The 24,322-nt window shown below is 39.8% G+C and overlaps 2 protein-coding genes across 3 annotated transcripts; one reads left to right on the top strand and one right to left on the bottom strand.

The window, feature by feature from the left end:
* The first annotated feature begins 7,620 nt into the window (after positions 1 to 7,620).
* ankrd34ba (ankyrin repeat domain 34Ba) lies at positions 7,621 to 9,495 on the top strand. The gene has a single exon (XM_085411369.1). The coding sequence runs from the start codon at positions 7,621 to 7,623 to the stop codon at positions 9,217 to 9,219; it is 1,599 nt and encodes a 532-aa protein (XP_085267495.1). The 3' UTR covers positions 9,220 to 9,495.
* A 3,827-nt stretch (positions 9,496 to 13,322) lies between these two features.
* On the bottom strand, positions 13,323 to 23,926 carry oclna (occludin a). 2 transcript variants are annotated; one of them, XM_085414561.1, is made up of 9 exons: positions 23,816 to 23,926; positions 23,231 to 23,308; positions 22,208 to 22,859; positions 21,957 to 22,124; positions 20,404 to 20,534; positions 19,395 to 19,577; positions 19,013 to 19,184; positions 16,918 to 16,959; positions 13,323 to 14,060 (listed from the first exon to the last, which is right to left on the bottom strand). In XM_085414561.1, exons 2-9 carry the CDS (start codon positions 23,281 to 23,283, stop codon positions 14,037 to 14,039), a joined length of 1,425 nt encoding a protein of 474 aa, XP_085270687.1. In that variant the 5' UTR covers positions 23,284 to 23,308; positions 23,816 to 23,926; the 3' UTR covers positions 13,323 to 14,036. The 2 variants fall into 2 exon arrangements, with proteins under 2 accessions (XP_085270687.1, XP_085270686.1); XM_085414560.1 differs by lacking the exon at positions 13,323 to 14,060 and adding an exon at positions 14,621 to 15,299 and having other exon boundaries at positions 23,816 to 23,923.
* Positions 23,927 to 24,322: the final 396 nt, after the last annotated feature.

The raw sequence follows: 24,322 nt of genomic DNA, 5'->3' as shown, positions 1-24,322 counted from the left end.
CTAGCTCAGACTTCAGAGGTGACCTCACACTTGTTTCTATGGCTACAGCAAAGTGATAAAAACCATGTACCATTGTTTGGACAATTACTGTAACAGCTGGGTTACAAACAGCCTTAGCAGAATGTGCAAAGAATATAAAAAAGTCAGAAGCATGGCAGTTTTTATAAATACTGTGCTCTAATGGTTTTGCATTTATTTATGGCCATTCATTTCATTATAACCTGTTAATTGTTTCCCCATCTCTGGCATGATCTTTTATTGAACCATTTAAAACTATTGTTTTTGATTAAAAGTAGCCAGTGAGTGAATTAAGGATGATCCAACCCAGTCACCTTGAAATGGCATATTTATCTGCACTTGCTGATTTGTTTAAGTGTGCATAGACTGTATATGTAAGATGGACGTGGCCACAGTGATATCACCTGATGGTTTTTGAACTTCACATTTTGAAGCCTCAAACTCATTCTGGCCACCTTCATGGTATTTTTTGGAGCCAGAAGTGACTATATTTGGCAGTAGCGGCACTGGGTCTGTTGCAGTTGTAACTTTAGGCCTTAAAAACTAAACTAAAAGAAAGAACGGAAGAAAGAAAGTATGTTATAAAACCAATTTATAATTTGTAAATTAGTTTTAAATGAGGGAACTATTCACTGACACTAAAACAATTTTTTTCTATCTGCATTTAAAGCTTTTAATTAGTTAATTTAGCTTTAACATTTTACTATGAGACTTCTGGAGCCAGCCTAAGGTAGCCACAAGAGAAACTGAAGCTTTTGAAAACTGTTATGAGGCTACTGACAGCTTCCTGCTGAGCATATTTTCCTACTGGGTGGATCACAGTAAAATAGATATAAAACATACACAACCACAGACAGCTTTTACATACTATATGGAAAACTGAACATTTGGTCCAGCTGGGCTGGACAACACAAAGTAAATATGATCTATAGAGCCACATTACTTGCATTAATGGGAAACACATCAGACTTAAAATAATAATAGGATAATTATAGGATAATTATTTGTTAAGATCTACAAGTCTTTTTATGGTGAATAAATTGTAAGTAATCCTTGTCTTTCTTGAGTCCCTGTTACAAGCCTTCACATTCAAGCATTCATATTACAAAAAATAAGGTACATGCAAAGAATCTGGTTCTCACAGAGGTGTGTACACACTCTCCCCCCACACACATTCATACAGACAAAGAACAGTTCCTCCAGCACAATTACAATGTGTGCCGTCATTCAGCCTTCTTGATGGTTGTCATGGAGATGTCATTGATAAGGTGGAGAAAATGCAGTTTCCTTTCTGTACATAAGTTAAAAAAAAAAAAAGTCCTTTGTGGCTAATTTCACAATTAATAAGCCTTTGCTGAATCAGACCCCCTTTGATGAAAGAACATGTTGTTGCTATAGTGCTTCACCTTGTGCGTTCATCTTTGTCAACCTTCCTTGTTTTCTCTCTCTCTGCAACTGCTGCTGCTGCTGCTGTAGCGATGGATTAACCATTTCTTAGACCTCCCTGAAATCAAGTCTGTATCACTCGCGCTCATAACACATTTTGTCTGAGAAGCAGACTCATTCTGGAAAACCTTGGTTGCTGCAGTTTCTTTCTCCTCTCAGTTATTGTGACACAATCCTTCCAGCATCACGCCAGTCGCAGCTCTGCAACAGGAGAGTGAATGTCTGCAGGAGAGGACTAATCTTAACTGACTGGAGGCTGGTGAGTCACACAGATACACAGTAGCGATTCTTCAACTTCGCAACTTAATTTTATTATTTTGCTTATCTTACAACCAGTTAATAACTCTGAATGGAATTTAATGCACAAAAGATGTTAATCTTTGAAGTAACAAAGATAGCATTGTAATTATATGGCTCTAGGATCCTCACCATGAACAACACACTTGCAGTAAACATATATCTACACACACAAACACACACACAGTGGTCTTCCACAGGATGAATGTTGAGCTAATACTGTTTAGGTGAGGTGGATTTTTTTGATATTCAATGTGCAGAACTGTTAGAGATCTGCAGAGAGGAAGACAAAAGGTGTAATGTTTGCACTGCAGTTAGTAAGCATTTGAAGGGAAAATAAGGACAGCATAAGGGTAGAGTGAAGATTTTAAGCTACATTGTAGATTGTCATCCCAAATTGTTATCCCAAATCTGTTGTATGCTAGTTTCATGCTACCTTAGAGATCCACATTTATAATGTGCACACTATAAATTATATATGTCAGTGTCACATCTGGGCTTGTGAGATACTGCTCGAACTCCTCTGCTAATACTGTAATAATGTGGCTGAAAAGGTTATGAAGACACAAATGCCAAAGGCCAGAACCCAAGAGATGCATGTATACAGGGAGTGCAGAATTATTAGGCAAATGAGTATTTTGTCCACATCATCCTCTTCATGCATGTTCTCTTACTCCAAGCTGTATAGGCTCGAAAGCCTACTACCAATTAAGCATATTAGGTGATGTGCATCTCTGTAATGAGAAGGGGTGTGGTCTAATGACATCAACACCCTATATCAGGTGTGCATAATTATTAGGCAACGTCCTTTCCTTTGGCAAAATGGGTCAAAAGAAGGACTTGACAGGCTCAGAAAAGTCAAAAATAGTGAGATATCTTGCAGAGGGATGCAGCAGTCTCAAAATTGCAAAATTGCAAAAACCAAGGCGCCAAATAACTGCCCATGAACTGAGAAAAGTCAAGCGTGCAGCTACCAAGATGCCACTTGCCACCAGTTTGGCCATATTTCAGAGCTGCAACATCACTGGAGTGCCCAAAAGCACAAGGTGTGCAATACTCAGAGACATGGCCAAGGTAAGAAAGGCTGAAAGACGACCACCACTGAACAAGACACACAAGCTGAAACATCAAGACTGGGCCAAGAAATACCATACCACCTTTATTTATAAAGCACTTTAACATAAAACCAGAGTTCACAAAGTGCTGTACATGCTAATAGCATAAGTAAAGAAAATTAAAATGAGATAAGATAAAATAAATAACTAAAAAACTAAAATTAATTGAAACATGTTAAAACAAATTGAGTCAACCCCTCTAATCAATGCCAAAGGCAAATATCTCAAGACTGGTTTTTCTAAGGTTTTATGGACTGATGAAATGAGAGTGAGTCTTGATGGGCCAGATGGATGGGCCCGTGGCTGGATTGGTAAAGGGCAGAGAGCTCCAGTCTGACTCAGACGCCAGCAAGGTGGAGGTGGAGTACTGGTTTGGGCTGGTATCATCAAAGATGAACTTGTGGGGCCTTTTCGGGTTGAGGATGGAGTCAAGCTCAACTCCCAGTCCTACTGCCAGTTTCTGGAAGACACCTTCTTCAAGCAGTGGTACAGGAAGAAGTCTGCATCCTTCAAGAAAAACATGATTTTCATGCAGGACAATGCTCCATCACACGCGTCCAAGTACTCCACAGCGTGGCTGGCAAGAAAGGGTATAAAAGAAGAAAAACTAATGACATGGCCACCTTGTTCACCTGATCTGAACCCCATTGAGAACCTGTGGTCCATCATCAAATGTGAGATTTACAAGGAGGGAAAACAGTACACCTCTCTGAACAGTGTCTGGGAGGCTGTGGTTGCTGCTGCACGCAGTGTTGATGGTGAACAGATCAAAACACTGACAGAATCCATGGATGGCAGGCTTTTGAGTGTCCTTGCAAAGAAAGGTGGCTATATTGGTCGCTGATTTGTTTTTGTTTTGTTTTTGAATGTCAGAAATGTATATTTGTGAATGTGGAATTGGTTTCACTGGTAAAAATAAATAATTGAAATAGGTATATATTTTTTTGTTAAGTTGCCTAATAATTATGCACAGTAATAGTCACCTGCACACACAGATATCCCCCTAAAATAGCTAAAACTAAAAACAAACTAAAAACTACTTCCAAAAACATTCAGCTTTGATATTAATGAGTTTTTTGGGTTCATTGAGAACTTGGTTGTTGTTCAATAATAAAATCATTCCTCAAAAATACAACTTACCTAATAATTCTGCACTCCCTGTAGTTCAGTAACCAAGTGATTGACCTGGGCACCAGCAAAGAGGTTTTGACCAAATACGGAACAGGATAACTGAATGCACACCACCTACACCTCATCTGTCAAACATGGTGTAGGTGGTGTGTTTTTCTGATGGGTAATAGCTGCCAGCAGACAGACTTTACTTCTGACATCAGTTGCAAGATGAAAACATGTTGCCTGCTCATATGAATGGTAATGCAATCAAGAAGTAAGGTTCATTATATGCATAAGTGGCACAACATCTGTGATTCCCACCCAGCACAGCTGATGTCTGTTTTCTCATGCAAAACCGCAATAACTATATTCTGTAGTTCAAATCCAGAAAAATTAGACAACAGCAGTAATGTTTTCCTGAGATATATATATATGTGTGTGTGTGTGTGTGTGTGTGTGTGTGTGTGTGTGTGTGTGTGTGTGTGTGTGTGTGTGTGTGTGTGTGTGTGTGTGTGTGTGTGTGTGTGTGTGTGTGTGTGTGTATTTTCACTGTCATCACAGCTCTAATATGACTGGTAAAGCAGGTATCTGTATGTCCCACATAAACGCCCTGTCGGAATGAAATATTATTTTACGTTCATAATCTATGTTACTATTCCTAATCCTTATTATTACTGTTGCATCATTTGTGATTTATCATTATTGTCATTTCATTGACACATTTATTGAAACTGGTGATGTTATGTTAAAGTCTGTATTTCAGGTGTTAGCATAAGCACATAATAATCTTTCACATATTGCCTGTGTGCATTCAGCAGCTTGCTGCATTGGAGTTTGCCTGGTAACAGATGACGTAGAGGGAGGTCATGCACTTAGGTTAACAACACAGACACATAGTCTGTCTGGGTAAACTGATTGCAAATGTTGTGCAAGTCCAGAAAAGTGTAATAACAGGATGCATCTGGGAGGCGGTAGAGGAACTGAGAAAGGAACTGTTATGTTTTAGACTATCTCCTGACATAGAATTACTGAACATGCATGTTGTTTTTCATCTGCGGTGACGCGAGTTACTGGTCATCATAAGTATACAGTGGGGCAAAAAAGTATTTAGTCAGCCACCGATTGTGCAAGTTCCCCCACCTAAAATGATGACAGAGGTCAGTAATTTGCACCAGAGGTACACTTCAACTGTGAGAGACAGAATGTGAAAAAAAAAATCCATGAATCCACATGGTAGGATTTGTAAAGAATTTATTCGTAAATCAGGGTGGAAAATAAGTATTTGGTCAATAACAAAAATACAACTCAATACTTTGTAACATAACCTTTGTTGGCAATAACAGAGGTCAAACGTTTACTATAGGTCTTTACCAGGTTTGCACACACAGTAGCTGGTATTTTGGCCCATTCCTCCATGCAGATCTTCTCGAGAGCAGTGATGTTTTGGGGCTGTCGCCGAGCAACACGGACTTTCAACTCCCGCCACAGATTTTCTATGGGGTTGAGGTCTGGAGACTGGCTAGGCCACTCCAGGACTTTCAAATGCTTCTTACGGAGCCACTCCTTTGTTGCCCGGGCGGTGTGTTTTGGATCATTGTCATGTTGGAAGACCCAGCCTCGTTTCATCTTCAAAGTTCTCACTGATGGAAGGAGGTTTTGGCTTAAAATCTCACGATACATGGCCCCATTCATTCTGTCCTTAACACGGATCAGTCGTCCTGTCCCCTTGGCAGAAAAACAGCCCCATAGCATGATGTTTCCACCCCCATGCTTCACAGTAGGTATGGTGTTCTTGGGATGCAACTCAGTATTCGTCTTCCTCCAAACACGACGAGTTGAGTTTATACCAAAAAGTTCTACTTTGGTTTCATCTGACCACATGACATTCTCCCAATCCTCTGCTGTATCATCCATGTGCTCTCTGGCAAACTTCAGACGGGCCTGGACATGCACTGGCTTCAGCAGCGGAACACGTCTGGCACTGCGGGATTTGATTCCCTGCCGTTGTAGTGTGTTACTGATGGTGACCTTTGTTACTTTGGTTCCAGCTCTCTGCAGGTCATTCACCAGGTCCCCCCGTGTGGTTCTGGGATCTTTGCTCACCGTTCTCATGATCATTTTGACCCCACGGGATGAGATCTTGCGTGGAGCCCCAGATCGGGGGAGATTATCAGTGGTCTTGTATGTCTTCCATTTTCTGATGATTGCTCCCACAGTTGATTTTTTCACACCAAGCTGCTTGCCTATTGTAGATTCACTCTTCCCAGTCTGGTGCAGGTCTACAATACTTTTCCTGGTGTCCTTCGCAAGCTCTTTGGTCTTGGCCATGGCGGAGTTTGGAGTCTGACTGTTTGAGGCTGTGGACAGGTGTCTTTTAAACAGATGATGAGTTCAAACAGGTGCCATTCATACAGGTAACGAGTGGGGGACAGAAAAGCTTCTTACAGAAGACGTTACAGGTCTGTGAGAGCCAGAGATTTTCCTTGTTTGAGGTGACCAAATACTTATTTTCCACCCTGATTTACGAATAAATTCTTTACAAATCCTACCATGTGGATTCATGGATTTTTCTTTCACATTCTGTCTCTCACAGTTGAAGTGTACCTCTGGTGCAAATTACTGACCTCTGTCATCATTTTAAGTGGGGGAACTTGCACAATCGGTGGCTGACTAAATACTTTTTTGCCCCACTGTAAATATCACACCCACCTGTTGTCAGGCAGGAGATCGAGGCAGATGTTTTGCAGAGCCCATCTTCACCACATATATGTGCTTTAATAAAATCATTTGTGTTGACTCACTATGGACTTTCAGTCGTATGTCTCTTCCTCAAAAATCCGAACCACGACAACCCACTGTTGCTACTTTACATACAAAAAGCAGAAGAATTACCAAAAAAACAGTCTAGGAATGTTTTTCATTGTAGTGTTTTGGTTTCTGTGACTAACTGAAGAAAATGTTGTGTTACTGTCTGAGACGTTGTTAACTGCAGCCTTTTCTCGCCTGATAGAAAAAGGCAAGGACAAACAGCACAAAGGCGGATAGAAAGAGGCTGGCTCTGCTTGTGCTGCAGACATAGAACTGCTGAAAATGAAGATGACAATTATCAGTTTCTTGCTTTTCCTGACTATTTGTTTCACACTTTGGTAAAGAAACTGTAATATATGCAATTCATTTGAAATTATCACTTATAAACAGAGTAGATTAAATTAAAAGTTAATTAATTAAAAAGCAAATTGTAAAGTAAGACTAAAGATAACAAATACATTAGCACATACATATAATATGCGACAGGTGTCGCCATGCATTACCTGGCACTTTCTTTTTTTTCAACTTTTCTAACAACAGCCCGAAGACTGGAATTTTAACCCACACCATGACACTTATCTAAGCTCTAACTGTGTCCTTTTGCACCTTGACGTAACTAAACAAGAATCATATTGGTATAGAATTAAGGAAGATTTCTAGAGTTGTATGTGTGGGTTGCTACTGTTTTTCGACAGGTTTCCTGCTGATATCGTCATCATGGCAAGCAACTGCTCTTCTTCTACAGAACCTTAAATAGTTTTGTTATTTTCCACAGAAATCTGTCTTTCTACATCTTCAAAATCACCATCTGTGACCAAGAAGCATGGAGGCAGAAGGCTGTAATCCTGGTGTAACCATAGATTCAGGTAATCCACTACTAAAAGCAGTGTTTCTCCGTCGCCTGCGGCTCACACGACTGCTCCTGGAAGGGGGAGCCTACATCAATGAGAGTGACAGCCAAGGCCAGACCCCACTGATGGTGGCCTGCCGTACCCAGCATGTTGATGCCCAGAGTGCCAGTCGAGTCAAGCTGATACAGTTTCTTCTAGAGAAGGGAGCAGACCCAAACATCCAGGACAAAGAAGGTCGATCTGCACTGATGCATGCCTGCCGGGAGCAGGCTGGCCCAGAGGTGGTCTCTCTGCTTTTGGCCAGTGGGGCAGACATCAGTCTGGAGGATCAGTCTGGGACATCAGCATTGGTTTACGCAGTCATGACTGGAGACCTAAAGGTGCTGAACTTGTTGCTTGATGCATGCAAAGACAAGGGAAAGGAGGTGATCATCATAACAACTGACAAATTCCCATGTGGTAAACTGCAAACCAAGCAGTACCTCAGCATGCCTCCCCTTCGTCCTCTTGACCAGGCAGAAAAAATGACATTACCAGCTCCTGCATCTCCATCTGAAATCCAGCTCATCACATCTCCCCAGTGCACCTCCTCTACCTTGTGCCCTCCAAAACCAGTCTTTTCTTTTAAAGAAGCACAGATCTGTGGCATAAGCTCCCATCCGTGCTCCCCGTCAAGATTTCGCGGGCTTTGCCAAGCACCTCTAAATGGACTGCAGCAGCCTCTACTGAGGCTGAATTCTGAACCCTGGCTGAAGATCCCAGCATCTCTGCTCACCCAGCAACCTCTTGAAGCTTCAGTCTCAGAAAAAGCCCAGGATTTAAGTCGGACTGATAACTTCTCATTCAGAGTTCCTAGACTGGATGAGGATAACAGCCAAAACTCTGACAGCTACAAATGGTGTGAAGCAAGTAATGAAAAAGCAAGAGATGGAAAAAATGATAGTGCCAAACAAGTTGGACAAAAGATACCACTACCAGGTCTCATTTCATCTCACTCTGCCTCCCATCCTAATCTGCATTCTGAAAACCTTGGTACAGATTCAGTCCCCTCCTCGCTTTCCACTGGTAAAATTCTTGTAACACAACTGCAACCTTGCATGGCTTCATCAAGCCTTCATAATGTCATTCAAAGACGCAAGCTAGGTGCAGACATATACAACTCTGACCCACAAATAGCTGTAAACATTCAAAATGTCCCTGAAGAGCAGAAAGCTAGAGACCTGACAGATGGCAAGAGGCTGGCGCCTTTGCATTCCTCTAGCACAATGGGTTCCAGGGAGTTGGTATCAGGAACGAGTCAGAGAATCCTTTCTGGATATGAGCGCAGAGGTTCTGGTGCCTTCTTGCTGGATCTTAACTCACAGGCCAGACCAAGATCTCTCCCACCTCTTACTAACACCCCCATCCTTAATGTTTGTAACCTCAGCAATGGAAGTAGTTTTTCTGAGAAAGAGTCTGGCCAAAAGCAATTTTTTCCCTCTGCTCCTCCTGGGCCCCGGAAAGAGCTTACTAGGCGGATGCTTCTAAGAAGACACTCAATGCAGACTGAACAGTTCAAGGCCACAGCTTGAAATCTAGCCAGGATGCAAGAAAAGTGCAAGCGTGTTCCGACGTGAATTCTGTTCTCCTGTGAGCCATGGTGTGTGCATATTAATTGAGGAAAACCAAAGAGTGTATGCAAAATTATTGGATCCTCAGACATTCATGGATTTAACAACATATAAACTATAGATTTTTCTGTGCTTTGGTGTGCTGTCTTGTCAAATAGCTTTAGTGTGCAGTTCTTAAATATAGATCTTCTCTCAAATTATATTTAGACATTTTGGTCACTCGGATGACAGAAAGTCCAGCTAAAAACCTGCTTGTTTGACTTTAATAAATTGTTCTGGTGGAAGAAAGTTAGTAGAAAGTATATCCAGGGGAGTTAAAGAAATGTTAGCTTTAATTTGCAGGCATGCCTCTGGTTACTTAACAATTTTAAGTTTAATATTCAGTTCTTTTTAGTTTAGCTTTTTCTTTCACCAACAGCTGAAAGAAAAAAATGCCGGACATTCCACTCTCTTAATTTAATTACTTGTTATCTTTGCAAATCATCTTTTTATTGCTGTAGGCCATTACACACCAGAACTTCTTTCCACAAGACATCGATAAGAGTATGTGAGTTCAAAATCGAATGAAATGCTAAACTACACTCAAGAGCTGAGTTAATGCAGCTTTAAAATCTTTATGTGCAGAAATGTGCTAACAAAACTTTCAGCTTTCATTGAAAAGGTGTAACAAAAATATTACATTAACAGTTTAGTAATTACACCAACTTTTATACACAGTACCATTTTCAGAGGGTCTAAAGTAATCAGACAAATAAATGTATTTTTAAATATCAGTATTGTTTTTTATTCAATTTATTTCAATTCAATTTTATTTATACAGCCTCAAGGCGCTTTATATATTGTAAGGTAGACCCTACAATAATACATACAGAGTAAAACCCAACAATCATATGACCCCGTGTGAGCAAGCACTTGGCAATAGTGGAAAGGGAAAACTCTCTTTAACAGGAAGAAACCTCTGGCAGAACCAGGCTCAGGGAGGGGTGGCCATCTGCTGCGACCAAAAGACAGGATAAAAGACATGCTGTGGTAGAGAGCCAGAGATTAATAACACATATGATTCAATGCAGAGAGGTCTATTTAACACATAGCGACTGAGAAAGGTGACTGAAGAGTAAATACTCAATGCATCATGGGAATCCTGAGCAGCCTGCACCAAAAGTGTAACTAAAAGAGGATTCAGGGCCACCAGATCCAGCCCTAACTATATGCTTTAGCAAAAAGGAAAATTTTAAGCCTAATCTTAAAAGTAGAGATAGTGTCTGTCTCCTGAATACAAACTGGAAGCTGTTTCCACATAAGAGGGGCCTGAAACTGAAGGTTCTGCCTCCCATTCTACTTTTAAATACTCTAGGAACAAGTAAGCCTGCAGTCAGAGAGCAAAGTGCTCTGAAAAGCATGCTCCCTTTCAGTTGAGTTGAAGTGACTGGCATGGCCACTACAGAATATACCATTTCTTTATCATGAGGAATTCTTAGGTTGATTTTACTGTAATGCTTTGGGTTGCATTGTATTTGCACCGTAAAGTGCTGGCAAATGTGTTTTGCTGCATTTGGCTGAATCTAAGCAGAGTATAGTCAATGCAGTGTTGTGGCATGTGTATGTTAGCACATACCATAACATTGCACAATCGTTGGCAGATAATGTGGTATCCTTCAGACAGCACAGTGACACAGTCCTTCTCCATAGTTTTCTTTTCAGATCATTCTTGTAAAAAAAAAAAAAACAAACTAAAAAACTAAAATGCATTTTTGGAATAAGGCTGTAACATGACAAACTGTGGACCAAGTGAAGCACTGTGAATACTTTCTAGATGTACTGTAATTTTAATTTGGGCTGTTAAAGAAAACAACTATGTTAAATCTTGAGTAATTGAAGTCATTTTTAGACACAGTCCTTACATTCAGGGGCTCAATTGGAATTGAATGATTCCAGTACAGTACTATTGAATACTAAAAACAAGCACACTAAATTGAATGATTTAGTATGCTTTTTCCTTTTTCTTTTTTTTTTTTAGAATAGCTCATGTCCAATTTGTACCTTGTTGTTAACCCTCTACATTTTCTCCCATAATGTCTTTTTGGGTAGAAGTAAGGTTATAATACGTTGACCTTCCTTTTCAGGGTGTTTAGAAACATTCTTTTATACCATGGAAATGATCCTGTAGATCCTGCAGAATTTGGAAGATCAGTTGTTTTCTTCATTCTCTATGTTCTATGCTAATGATTTGCTATTTTCTTGTTTTAGGTTTAAGGATTGCCTGTTAGGTTTGCCGCAGTAGCTCATGTCGTGTGTTAAAAGAAATGGATTCAAAATGCAAACTGAACTCCAGAATAAACACTCTGGAGTTCAACTGTGCAATTGATTAGAATAACGAAACAATACCCTGCAATTGTCCACCAATGGCTTTTAAAAAAGTGTTGCAGTTAATTTGTACTCTTGAAATTAGGGTATTGTGTATAAAAATGGCTGTAACAAACAGTTAATACAATCTGCTCGATCGTCCTCTTAAAGCTAAAATCTGGATCGTTTCAGTTTATATTTGTTGTTAAGTACAGAATCAAAACTGTCACTGTTCAAATAATTCCAGATCTATGTACGAATTAAATCAGGTAATGATGGGATTATAGTTTCACTTTTATTTCATTACATTTCACAAAAAAGTCCAATGAAATGATCCAACATTCTTCTCAGCTGCAATGTGTTCATGTGCTGCAGATGGTGCATTATATACAGGTTGAGCCATTTATATGGATACACCGTAATAAAATGGGAATGGTTGGTGATATTAAAGTCCTGTTTGTGGCACATTAGTATATGTGAGGGGGCAAACTCCTCAAGATGGGTGGTGACCAGTGTTGGTCAAGTTACTTGAAAAAAGTAATCAGTAACTAATTACTGATTACTTCCCAAAAAAGTAATCCCGTTACTTTACTTATTACTTATTTTCGAAATTAATTAATTACTTAGTTACTTAGTTACTTTTTAAAAACGATTTACAACCTGAATAGGTGATACAGCGATAGATCTTTCAGCCCAGTTCTACTTTTTCTGCATAATCCATCATACAAAATGTAATCAAATGGAAAAGTCTCTTTTTTTTAACTTTTACTTTTATCAGTTTTAATCTTTTTACTTTATGCATCAAGTAAATATTAAATTATATGCACCATTCTCTGACTTGAATAAATTAGTTTAACATTTAAACCTATTTTCTGCACATTCCAGCACATAAAATAAAATATTTTTTGTGTTTACACTCACTCTTTCAAATAGATGCAAGTAAAACACAGCAGAAAATAAATAAAGTCAAAGACTAGCGGTCCTTTTGCTCTATTTTCACCTGTAAAGCAGGAGTGGGGTATGCGGAGGTTTACCCTGGTGCAGGTGTGCGGCAGCGGTCAGTGGAAGAATCCACGAGTTTCTCTGTGAATTTCCCATTACGTCGTTGCGCACTCGGTGCTTGCTTGGAAGTTTAGGGGGTTTTTTTCGCTGTAAAAAGAAGTTTTCTTCCCACGCACAACGGACACTAATGTTTTTCTCACTTTTTATGGAATCAAACTCAGTAAGTAAGGTCAGTACTTTAAACGCTGCACGCTCATACTCTCTCCCGTACTCGATATATTATCCATTGTTGATCTGCACATAGCTGTTGTCACGAACGTCACACTCGCTTACGTCACTGTCATGAGACATTCTCGCAAAAAAATCACGGTTTTAGTAACTAAGCAACGCAGCGTTCCTACAGGAAAGTAACGGTAATCTACCGTTTTTGCGATAGTAATCCCTTACTTTACTCGTTACTTTAAAAAAGTCATCAGATTACAGCGTTACTGCCCATCTCTGGTGGTGGCCATTTAGAAGTCGGCCATCTTGGATCTTGGATACAACTTTTGTTTTTTCAATAGGAAGAGGGCCATTTGACACATCAAACTTATTGGTAATGTCACAAGAAAAACAATGGTGTGCTTGGTTTCAACGTAACTTTATTCTTTCATGAGTTATTTACTCATATTTCAAGTTTCTCACCACTTATAAAATGTGTTCAATGCTGCCCATTGTGCTGGATTGTCAATGCAACCCTCTTCTCCCACTCTTCACACACTGATAGCAACACCGCAGGAGAAATCCCAGCACAGGCATCCAGTATCCGTAGTTTCAGGTGCTGCACATCTCATATCTTCACACCATAGACAATTGCCTTCTGATGACCCCAAAGATAAAAGTCTCTTGGGGTCAGATTGGGAGACCTTGGGGGCCATTCAACCGGCCCACGGCGACCAATCCACTTTCCAGGAAACTGTTCATCTAGGAATGCTTGGACCTGGCACCCATAATGTGGTGGTGCACCATCTTGCTGGAAAAACTCAGAGAACGTGCCAGCTTCAGTGCATAAAGAGGGAAACACATCATCATGTAGCAATTTCAAATATCAAGTGGCCTTGAGGTTTCCATTGATGAAGAATGGACCCACTATCTTTGCTAATATGTTCAACTTATGCCACTCTCCAGTGACATGCGGCGAGTGCTACGCTGTGGGCTCTTGCTGAATGAAGCTAGGACAGCCACTGATGTTTCTTCATTAGTGACAGTTTTCTTGTGTCCACATTTTGACAAATCTAACACTGAACCAGTTTCACGAAACTTAGCAAGCAGTTTGCTAACTGTAGCATGGGAGATGGGTGGTCTCGTAGGGTGTCTTGCATTGTAATCTGCTGCAATGACCCGGTTACTGTGTTCACCAGATATTAACACAATTTCGATCCGCTCCTCACGTGTTAACCTCTTCGACATGTCAGTGGCTGTGAACAAAGAGAAACTTGTAAATAACTCATGAAAGAATAAAGTTATGTTGAAACCAAGCACACCATTGTTTTTCTTGTGACATTACCAATATGTTTGATGTGTCACATGGCCCTCGTCCTATTGAAAAAACAAAAGTTGTATCCAAGATGGCCGACTTCTAAATGGCCACCATGGTCACCACCCATCTTGAGGAGTTTGCCCCCTCACATATACTAATGTGCCACAAACAGGACTTTAATATCACCAACCATTCCCATTTTATTACGGTGTATCCATATAAATGGCCCACCCTGTAGATTAGAATTGGAGACACACTGTTTTATAGGTTGTGTGATGTTACAATTTTCTAACAGCACTAAGCATTATTTATATTATGCTTGGTTTATTATGCAAAACATATTTATTGGCAAATGTAAGGTAACATATGTTTATGTAAGGTATCTGTGACAGGCCAAATTAGCTGATAGCTCCCTGCAGGTAAATCAACCACTTTGAATGTTACGCTTGTTTCAATTAAACATCAGTTAAAAAACTGTCAGCTGGAAAGGACACTGAATTGGAAGGAAAAAAATGATTTTATTATATTAAAAATGTACCACAAACCACTGTTAAAAACACATCATTATGCATTAAACATGCTTAGTCAAAATGTCTATTCTGTCTTCAATTAACAGACTTTAACACATAAGGTCACTTATTACCACAAACTGCTAAAAACATTGTTTGCTACATATTTACATGTTTTTGTTTATCGTGTAAAAGTAGAATGGACTTAAAACTTCAGAGACAGTAAAAGCAAGTTACTGTGAGCAAAAAACATTCAAACTTGGAATTGTGTGTGATTTTGTGCTCAACAGTCTATAGCCACGTAGTAGGACTGATCAAATGGGGCTAAATAAACACATACAATATAATCTATGAAAGTCCTTACTTATACCAATACAAACAGTAGCACAAAATACAAGACAGAAATACAATTTGGGGTTTTTGTTGTTGTTGTTTTTTTCTGCTAAAATATGAACAGCTAGGCAGTTTTATCTCTTTCAGTGTAAGTCACAGTAGATTTATCCAGCCGTTAACCCCAGAGTGACTCGATCCAGTCTCAGACAGGCGTACAGTCCTCACACATTTTTATTTCAGGTCCTGCGGTCGTAATCACTGACCATCTTCTTGATATGGTTCAGTTTGGACTTCAGATATTTACACCTGCGCTTCTTCACCTGATAATCTGAAGACTGTGGATAAAAAAGGTGAAGCTTGTAAATTATACATACAGCAGAAGGCACCTATATATCTTACGTCTATCCAACTATTTTCTTTTCCAATTCAGGATGGGTATGGGCAGGTGGGGGTGGGGCCTATTCCAGCTGTCATAGGGTAGAGGCAGTGTGCACCCTGGACAGATGACCAATCTGTCCAGAGAAAACTTTTTACAGTCACACGTATGGTCAGTTTAGAGAGTCACCATTTTGTCTATAACGTTTCTGCTATCCATTAGGGCTGCCACAAACGATTATTTTGATAGTCAACTAGTCGCTGATTATTTTTGTGAATAGTCGACTAATCAGATCGTGCATCCATTGGACGTAAAACTTAGAGCTTATTGCACCAGCATGCATCTGCAATTATATAACTATTATTAGCTTACAGCTTTAAGTGTTTAAGGTATGTACTAACTAAAAATAAAGACAAGATGATGGTTTATTACATTTTAATGAAATTTCAGATTGTTTTGGTGGAGTTTAATAAACTCAGCCGTCTGCTCCTTGCTATCTAAAATATAACAGGACACCGAAGTATATTCACAAGCATCTCACACTTCTGATAATCAGTCGTCTGCTTGACGTTTATTCAGCTGTCTAAAAACTATAACTTTAATCTCAGCCAAACCGATTTACTCAGGAACAAATAAAATACTGAAAAAAGCCAAACAATAACATTTTTAAGTTATCTAAGTGTCTTATATATCATGTTTAACCTGAGTAGCGAAAGACGGTGGTGGGTTTGAAAACGATTTGCCGGGAGTCCGGTGTTCTCACCGGCTCTAGTGAGCCTTGAACCCCGGCTAGCTATCAAGCTGGTGGGTAACAGACGTCTCCGAAAACGTCGGAGCGCTTTTGAAAATATGTGGTGTCTTGATAAACTGAGCAGATATTTGAAGTTTACACAGCTACATTCTCGCCTGAAAATATGTTAAAAGTTTATGTTGTGACCCAGAAAGAATAATAACAGTAATATTAAAACTAACTAGCTGCTGCCATTGTTGGAAAATGAGCTGGGCCGCGCTATCAATTCTGGGATAGGTTGGGCCACGAAGTATATGCCCGACCCATCCTTCAAATCTAGGGAAATAAAGGACGCATTTGTCGGCGGCATTTGTCAGAGTCTTCAAATTTGGACAGTCTTCGTCGTGTCGCTGTAACGTAATTGGCCTACTAATGCGGGCACAGGAGGATGCGGTTCCTGAATTTGGACACAGGTACGATACTGGACACTGCTTCTTCGGAGTTTAACGACAGCTGGCATCCTTGTACACGCAGTGCTGCCATCTTCTGTTTCAGTCCATTATTACACTCATAAATCCTACTACTTATTCCTGCGTCTTTAGGGATCTTATAAAGCTTCAAACGACGCGATTTTGATAGTTGACGTAATCGTGACTAGTCGACTAATCATGGCAGCCCTACTATGCATCAGCGCTGAGTTATTACAAGAATGTGTCTACAGCTGATATGGATTCTAACAAGACACCAGCATGATAAATTAGTGTCCAGTCACATGTATCACAGTGACAGGACATAGATAAAAAATAAATGAAAACTGACAAGTATAGATTAAATATTCCCCACATACCTTTTTCATATTCTTTATCTTGTTGTACTCATCCAAAGCATCCTGTTGAAAGGGCAGACAAACATTTCAAGTTTAGTCAGATTACTAAAGTCTCACATTTAACTTTCATTGATTGGGTGACAGGTGGTAGAGCGGGCGTCTACCAACTGGAAGGCTCGGCCTCTTGTCTCTCCTTCCATGTGTTGAAGCATCCTTGATACTGATACAAAATACTTGCACCCGATGCATTTATCGGAGTGCGAGTGTGTGAATTTTAGATAAAAGTACCGCATGACTGTGTGTGTGTGTGTGTGTGTGTGTGTGTGTGTGTGTGTGTGTGTGTGTGTGTAACACCATGGACATCATGGGTAAATGAAACTTGCAGTAGAAAATGCTTTGAGTGCTAAAAACTGAGAAAAATGGTGCTACATAAGTAGCAGTCAATTTATTACTGATTTATTACTTTTTCTTTTTTGTTTAGAAAAGCTTTAATTTAGTGAAAAAGCACTTTTTCATCATCACGCATCCAATATCCAACATTTATCCATCAGCAACTTGGGTTTTCAGATTATCAATGTCAGAAGCAAGGCTGGACTGGGACAAAAAAATCGGCCCGGGCATTTTGACTAGAGACCGGCCCACCAGGATAAAGATTGAAAATGTGACGTCATTCAGGGGTAAAACCGCAAAGGATTCTGGGAACTTGTGGCAAGAGGTACTAGCGCACGCAGGCTTTCAATTGAACTCAGTTACACAGCGATAAAAAGAAACACAAAAAATGGCAAGAAGCTGTTGTATTATTAACTGCAATAGCCGGTCGCATGACAGCCACGGGAAGCCGATCGTTTTTGTTTTTTTTTATCGGATTACGTCGTTGAAGAGAAATTTTTTAAACCATGTTTCCGAAGTAAGAGCCGACGGATGGTCTGGATATACCAAATATAACGTCCCAGAACACTCCAGCTCACAGGTTAGTCTGCTCCAAGCATTCCCACAAAGGTCAGAGTTTTGTAGTAGTTAATACGTCATTTTTCTTAACATAATTGGTGATATAGGTTACAAGCAAGTCTGGCGCTGAACAGAAATTGTCGCGCTATGCTCCTTTGTTTATTGTGCATAAATAGTAAATTGTCCTGACACAATATTGTGTTTCGCTTCTGTTATTACCATGGTACATTGACAAAAACATACTTTTATTCACAGGATAAAACAGTTGTTTTGTATCACTAATTGCCCAGTACGATTACAGCATACAGTATTATTGTCACTGCTACATTTCTGTAATGAACCAGAAATTATTTCCACTACTAATTAATTACCGTTGAGCTCAAAGGTCCTATTAATAAACTGTTAACGAATGTGTATTTATGAAGACGATTTGTGAGACTGGTAAACTTACCTTTGTTCGTACGATGGTCTTTCGTTCTACACGGTGCATTTCAAGGTCCTGCACCCATCCGGCGGTAAACTGTACCTGGGCTTGTTGCAGTGACCTGAAGTTACTAAACTTCATGAGTGTATGCACTCACTCCAAGAACCGTATAATTATAAATATGAGCGTGGTGAAAGTTGGGCAGCACGCTGACGTCTTTTGTCCCTCTGTGTGCTCGTAAGGGTAACCCTTTCACACCTTTGATTTTTTCCTCGTATCTTTTCTTTGTCTTTTCGTCGAGTCTGTCTTTGTACGGACCGGCATTGTTCTACTTTTGTTTTGTACATTCCTTTTTTGTGCGGCAAAGAAAAAACAAGAAGGCATTGGAACCGGAGAATGAACGTTTTGTGGTGCTGCAAATGCTTGCATTTGATGCGGTACTTGGATTGTTTCGCCACGAGTTCCCGGCCTGCAATGCGCGAAAAATCACGTGATTGCTAAACAAGGGGGCGGGTGCATTCGGCCTCCTCGGCTGTAATTGGTCCAGCCCAGAGTCGATCATGACCAATTGGCCAATCCAACACCTTTCATTATATATACCCTTCCTAAAAAAATAATAATAAAAAAAAATCCATCGGCCCATAAAAATAAAAAATTGCCAGCGGCCCACCGGGCAAATGCCCGGTATGCCCGATGGCCAGTCCAGCTATGGTCAGAAGTACTAGAAATATTTTAAAATCTCACCAGGTACTGTGGGCTTCCCTCCTCCAGTTCATCCAGCTCTCTGTCCACTGCTGAAAGGCTCTGGTTAATTGCATCAAGCTCTGCCTGCAGATCTTTGTACTCCTGATGGTCGTGGTCAAATTCACGCTTGTAGTCATTGCGCTCTTGCTCATTTGCAATTGGAGGAAATTCACTGGAGGAAGGAAATGGGAAGAAAGAGAAGAGAAAAGAATGAAAATAATTATAATAATATTAGAAGTTCATATGTGAAAACATTCTTAAAAAATTAAAAGAAAAAAGAAAAAAAGACCGATATATGATAGACTTGACTTGAGGGGTAATAATGTTTCAAAGATGATCAGTTCCAGCGGTCTGGTTATGAGGATTAAAACTTATGTCTTACCTGTCAAAGTCGTTGTCATCCAGCTCGTCTCCAGACGAGTTGTAATCTGTGTCGTAGTCCTGTCCGTCTATGTGGCGAGGCCGACCTGGTCGTCTCGTTCTGGAATATCCGGCTGAACTTGCCACTTCTGAGATACTGCTGTAGGGAGGCCTGCTTTGCAGTGGCAGTTCCTGGACAACAGGCCTGTGTGACAATAATAACAATAATTACTTTAGAAAATCGATGTCAAAGGTTAGTACATTAATAGAAGATGTTGACTATGGAAGATTTTAATGTAAGACGAGTGTCAGGAAACTTCTACTAATGTAGGAGGAAGTAAAACACCGCCATAAATAACCTGCAAATTCATACTGTATGAGACAACCTTTAATAACCTCCTAATTCCTTATAGCTTGGTGTGTTACCTCATCAATACCAGGCCAGCACTGACATGTTTTCTTCATATTCTGTATAATAATATAATAATCAGCTCATTCTGCTTAGGTCTGGGTCATGAGAAAAAATTTCAATCAGTTTCGAGGAGCAAAACAAGGTTGCATAAACAAGGCTCAAGCTGAGTCTGCAATACACTGCAGCAGACCAATGTCATACAGATTGTACTGATAGCACTGTGACCTAGGAGCAGGGCCAGTTTCCCCACAGACGTCTACACAACTGGAAATCTTTTGGAACCAGAGGAATCATAATTGCAGGCCGTTATGAAGAAAGCAGGTTTCCTGCTTTCTTCCTCACTGGCTTCACTTTTCAAACCCAGACATTATGTCCATTTTTTATATACTCTACGGTTATATGCAGTAACCGCAGTGACTGCTAGCATGGCTGCAAACACATGGATAATTAGACTCCCAGAATCAAGACTTCAGTACTGATTCTGGGAGGAAAACTGTGATGCGTATCTGTGACATCTCAGTGGTCTTAGGGTGCTGTCCTCAGTCTTACAAAATGAGATTCAGTGTTGAATTAGGATTGAGAAATAAACACCTGCACTTGTATCAGGGCGCATACTCACTGAGGGCTGTAGCTGTATGGTGGTTTGTCGTAGTTTGTGCTTTCATCATCCAGATGACTCCTCGAGCTCCTTAGTTTTTCTGGGTAGTCTGAAATGGGAACTTCTCCAGGCACAGCAGACACATGGTTCACCTTCCCAAAAATGTAAACAAATTAGCAACATATTTTTAAATAATATATAAAACCCATATCCAAAACTTTTACTGCACATCAGTAAGTAGCTACTTTCATGCTTGATTTGGCACATTTACGCCAGATGCTTTTCCTCATGTGACCCCAAAGGGGACTAGTGTCTCTGGCAGGAAAGCAGCAACCTTTCATTTGTCAAGTGAATGTGTAAAGGTTACAGTGCCAACATCTAGCCAAAACTCACTGGTCATTTGCAAGTTTGAGCAAAATCATTAACTATTAAACCTCATCACTTTTTCCATTCACCAGCTAGCTTTAGTTTAGCCAACTATTCATTTTCTTCTTTCAGATACTTTCTCTCACCATTTGATATGCATTTTAGTTAGCTAAATCAAACTATATATCACAAATGAGATACACTTTAACTGTCTACATGTACTGTGTGTGCTGCATTCACACTGCCTCAGCACTTTCAGGCAGGTTCCCATAAGCTCCAGTAAAGTAAATACTTTCTAAGAATCAACTTGTTTATGTGGAGTTACGCATGGGCTAACTGATGACTTTTTCCTTTCTTTCGTTCTTTTTTTTAATAAATACAATTCAAAGTACCAGTAGAACCTGCTTTTCCTGTTCACTACTGTAAAGTGAAGTGTACAGCAAGGACTTGGCTGTGGTGAATATCATCACGACTTTCAAAATGACTCACTGTCTCGTTGCTACTCACTAGAATATATTGCTAAACCCCAATGAAACTCGTTTTACAGCATTCATTGTGAAATGTAAATACCTTTGTTTTAATGCTTGAACATAGTAACAATAATAAGCTCTGGTTCATGTTGTGTAAATTCCTTCCTTACTTCATGACATGCCAGCATGTGACTAAAGACATGCCAGAGTGAGACTGAAACTGTTATCTGAGAGCACGCCACACCTTGAAACCAAAAATACAGTGCTAGACAGAAAGAGCTCATTGGTCCACATTTCACCTTCTCTGCTGATAAACAAGTGACTACCATCAAACTGGTTTTACCAGTCCTCTACTGCTGCATGACATCAGATCACAAAGACAGTTCTGGGCTATAACTTCTCTTCTCAGAAAATGGCAAAAATGCTCCAATCCTTTATCATATTTATCATATGTGTTCATATGTGATACCACAAAACAATCATTGTAAACTAAATGCTTTGGACTGCTGGGTGGAATTAACACTAAACATAAAGGCCTAACAATGGATCTTAAGAAATTGAACTGATTACTCAATGAAAAATAATGAAATAAAGGCTTCAAATGTGCTGTCCTTGTCAAAAAAATAGCTGTTTTTACGTCATTGGAAACGAATTGTTTTGTTTTTTTATGTCATTGCAATAACAAATGTTTTTGCGAAAATGTATCTTTACAAAAGCCCATATAAAGCTGTCACTCACCCATGCCTCTACATCCTGAGGTGGTGCCAAGTCATCAATGACTTTCACTTTCTTCCACAAAATGTTGCTTTTGCCAAAATTTTGGATTTTCTGCCGCGTCTTCAGTGCAAAAACCAGCATGATAAGCAGAGCTGCTGTCACCAGGAAGCCAAACACAACGGCAATGGCCTGGAATGGGAAATAAACCACCACATTAGAAACAGAAAAAAGTTAAAGACAGAAATGGACATAAATCAAATCTGTGCCCTCACCTCTTGTGGCTCAAATACACAGTAACGGTAAAGGTATTCATTAACAAATAGTGCTGAGGACTGCGGTTGTTGGTAGGGAGCACACAATGCAGTAAGGGTGTTGCCTTGAAGTGTTCCATATGACTGTGCCGATGGGTTCACTGCCACCAAGTATACTATGGTGGCTATAAGCATAAACAGGGCTAGGATGGCAGAGATGATCACCACAGCCAGGTAGAACCTCCTGCTCTCTGATAGGCTTTGACGGGATACAATGACGATGAAGACCGTGAGTACGAAGATGAACACAATGGCTGACATGGCGATCATAAACCCTTTGCCTGAACGTGGTTCAACATAACTATAACCATATCCTCCATATCCATAGCCACCGCCATAGCCGCCGCCAAAGCCACCGCTATAGCCGCCACCATAGCCGCCACCATAGCCGCCACCATAGCCGCCACCATAGCCACCAATGCCTCCAAAACCAGACAATGCTCCCCGAGAGTCATAAGCCAGTGTGGAGGCAACGCAAGCAAATATAAGCAAGCACAAAAAAGTGCAAATGACAGCCATGATTTTGAGGATGCCTGGTGGAGACGTCAAGCGGTAGAAATGCTGGAACTCATCATCTGGGTAGTAAGAATAGGCAGGCTGCGGAACGATTTTACTGTGTAGGGGGGAGAGACAAAAGAGACAGTGTTTATGGTGAGATATATATATATTATATATACACACATATATATAGTGATAGTGATTATTTAATAAGATAAACAACATTTCTACCAAGATTTGTCAAAGTTAATTAGTTTGTAAATATTTTTAATTATATACCTTTTTTATTTGCATGTAAGGTAAATGAAAGCTACAACAAAAATCTTAACAAAACTGATTTCAACCCAAAATAAAGACAAACTAAAAAAAAAATGACAAAGTCAGAAAGAAAAACGTAAATACTCTATATTATCATCTTGAACATTCTGATGAACACTTACAATACAAAATGATCAGCAGTAGAAATATTAATCGAAAAACACTCACTGGTCATCATCTGCCTCGTAAGGAGGAGGGCTTCCTACGGGACTGGAAGACATAACTTCTGATCCACTTGGTGCTGATCTGTAAAAAACAAGAATATTTATGGTTAAAGCAGATCTCATTTAGGGTTCATAAGTGTTGTCATAGCTATTAAGTATCATCATTGTTAAATGGTGATAACTGAAGTCTTCCTAAGGTCCATGGATCTGCTGACTTTATTATGACATTCACCAAGAAAAAAAAAAAGGCAGCATTTCAACTAAAAAGTGGAACAGAACATTTCTTTTATTTACAATGATTGACTCTATTAATTACTCTGCTGCAAACACCTACATAGTAAGATATTTGTAAGACATTTTCAGAGACTTATTCCCCACAGCATAACCGTGCTAGTATGCAGCGATAAAAACCCAAGATTACAATTGCTAGCATGACAATCCTCCTAGCAATTTTGCTTCATAGAAGAGATAATAGGGTTAATAGGATAATTGATTTGAGTATCCAACGACACACTTATCTTTAGATCGTTATTTTAAAATGAAAGAAGCCTCTGCTGATAGTCCCACAATTTCAAATCGATACACTAACCTGCTGCTTTGTAAGAGTCCTCAGCTGAAACAGCTCAAGTGAAACTGCGACTTCCAATAAAAACATCCTGACCACACCTAGACAGGTTCGTCTCTCGCTCGGTAACAGCACGCCCCGCCTCACAATCACAGAGGTCACATTACAGAACATGAGCGGAAGTCAGCCTTTTCCCTCTGAATTAAAAAACAAAACGTTTCTATAAATACTTTAAGTTGGTTGTGCATGTCTCTTACAAATGTTAAACCAATGTATTTTAACAAACGTGTCCAACAACTTACGTGCAAACCTATTTCGCCTGGCAAAGAAGGAAACTAATATGAGTGACATTATAAAGAAGTTCGCCAATCTTTGAGTGTCACTCCAACAAACGTATCCCTCGTACACAAGTAAGCAAGAGAAGACTAATTAACACGAACTGAATAAAATGACAAGAAACAAGTTTGAATGTATTCTGAGCTTTGATTTTCTGTTAATGTTCGCACATAACCCAGTGCAAAATGTTTTTAA

Source organism: Rhamphochromis longiceps, linkage group LG7 (genome assembly GCF_057381845.1).
Source record: "Rhamphochromis longiceps isolate RC_006_pf linkage group LG7, R_longiceps_female_GT1.1, whole genome shotgun sequence".
Classification (NCBI taxonomy): domain Eukaryota; kingdom Metazoa; phylum Chordata; class Actinopteri; order Cichliformes; family Cichlidae; genus Rhamphochromis; species Rhamphochromis longiceps.
Note: the sequence above shows the minus strand (reverse complement) of the source record. Positions and strands in the feature narration are given on the sequence as shown.

What these genes read in the sequence shown, in the direction of transcription:
- ankrd34ba (XM_085411369.1), top strand. Translation starts at nt 7,621, where the DNA reads ATGGAGGCAGAAGGCTGTAATCCTGGTGTAACCATAGATTCAGGTAAT.
- oclna (XM_085414560.1), bottom strand. Translation starts at nt 23,283, where the DNA reads ATGTCTTCCAGTCCCGTAGGAAGCCCTCCTCCTTACGAGGCAGATGAT. An exon ending in GTGTATTTGAGCCACAAGAG is followed by an intron (nt 22,125 to 22,207) that starts GTGAGGGCACAG and finishes TTCCCATTCCAG; the next exon opens with GCCATTGCCGTTGTGTTTGG. An exon ending in CCATACAGCTACAGCCCTCA is followed by an intron (nt 19,578 to 20,403) that starts GTGAGTATGCGC and finishes ATTGTCACACAG; the next exon opens with GCCTGTTGTCCAGGAACTGC.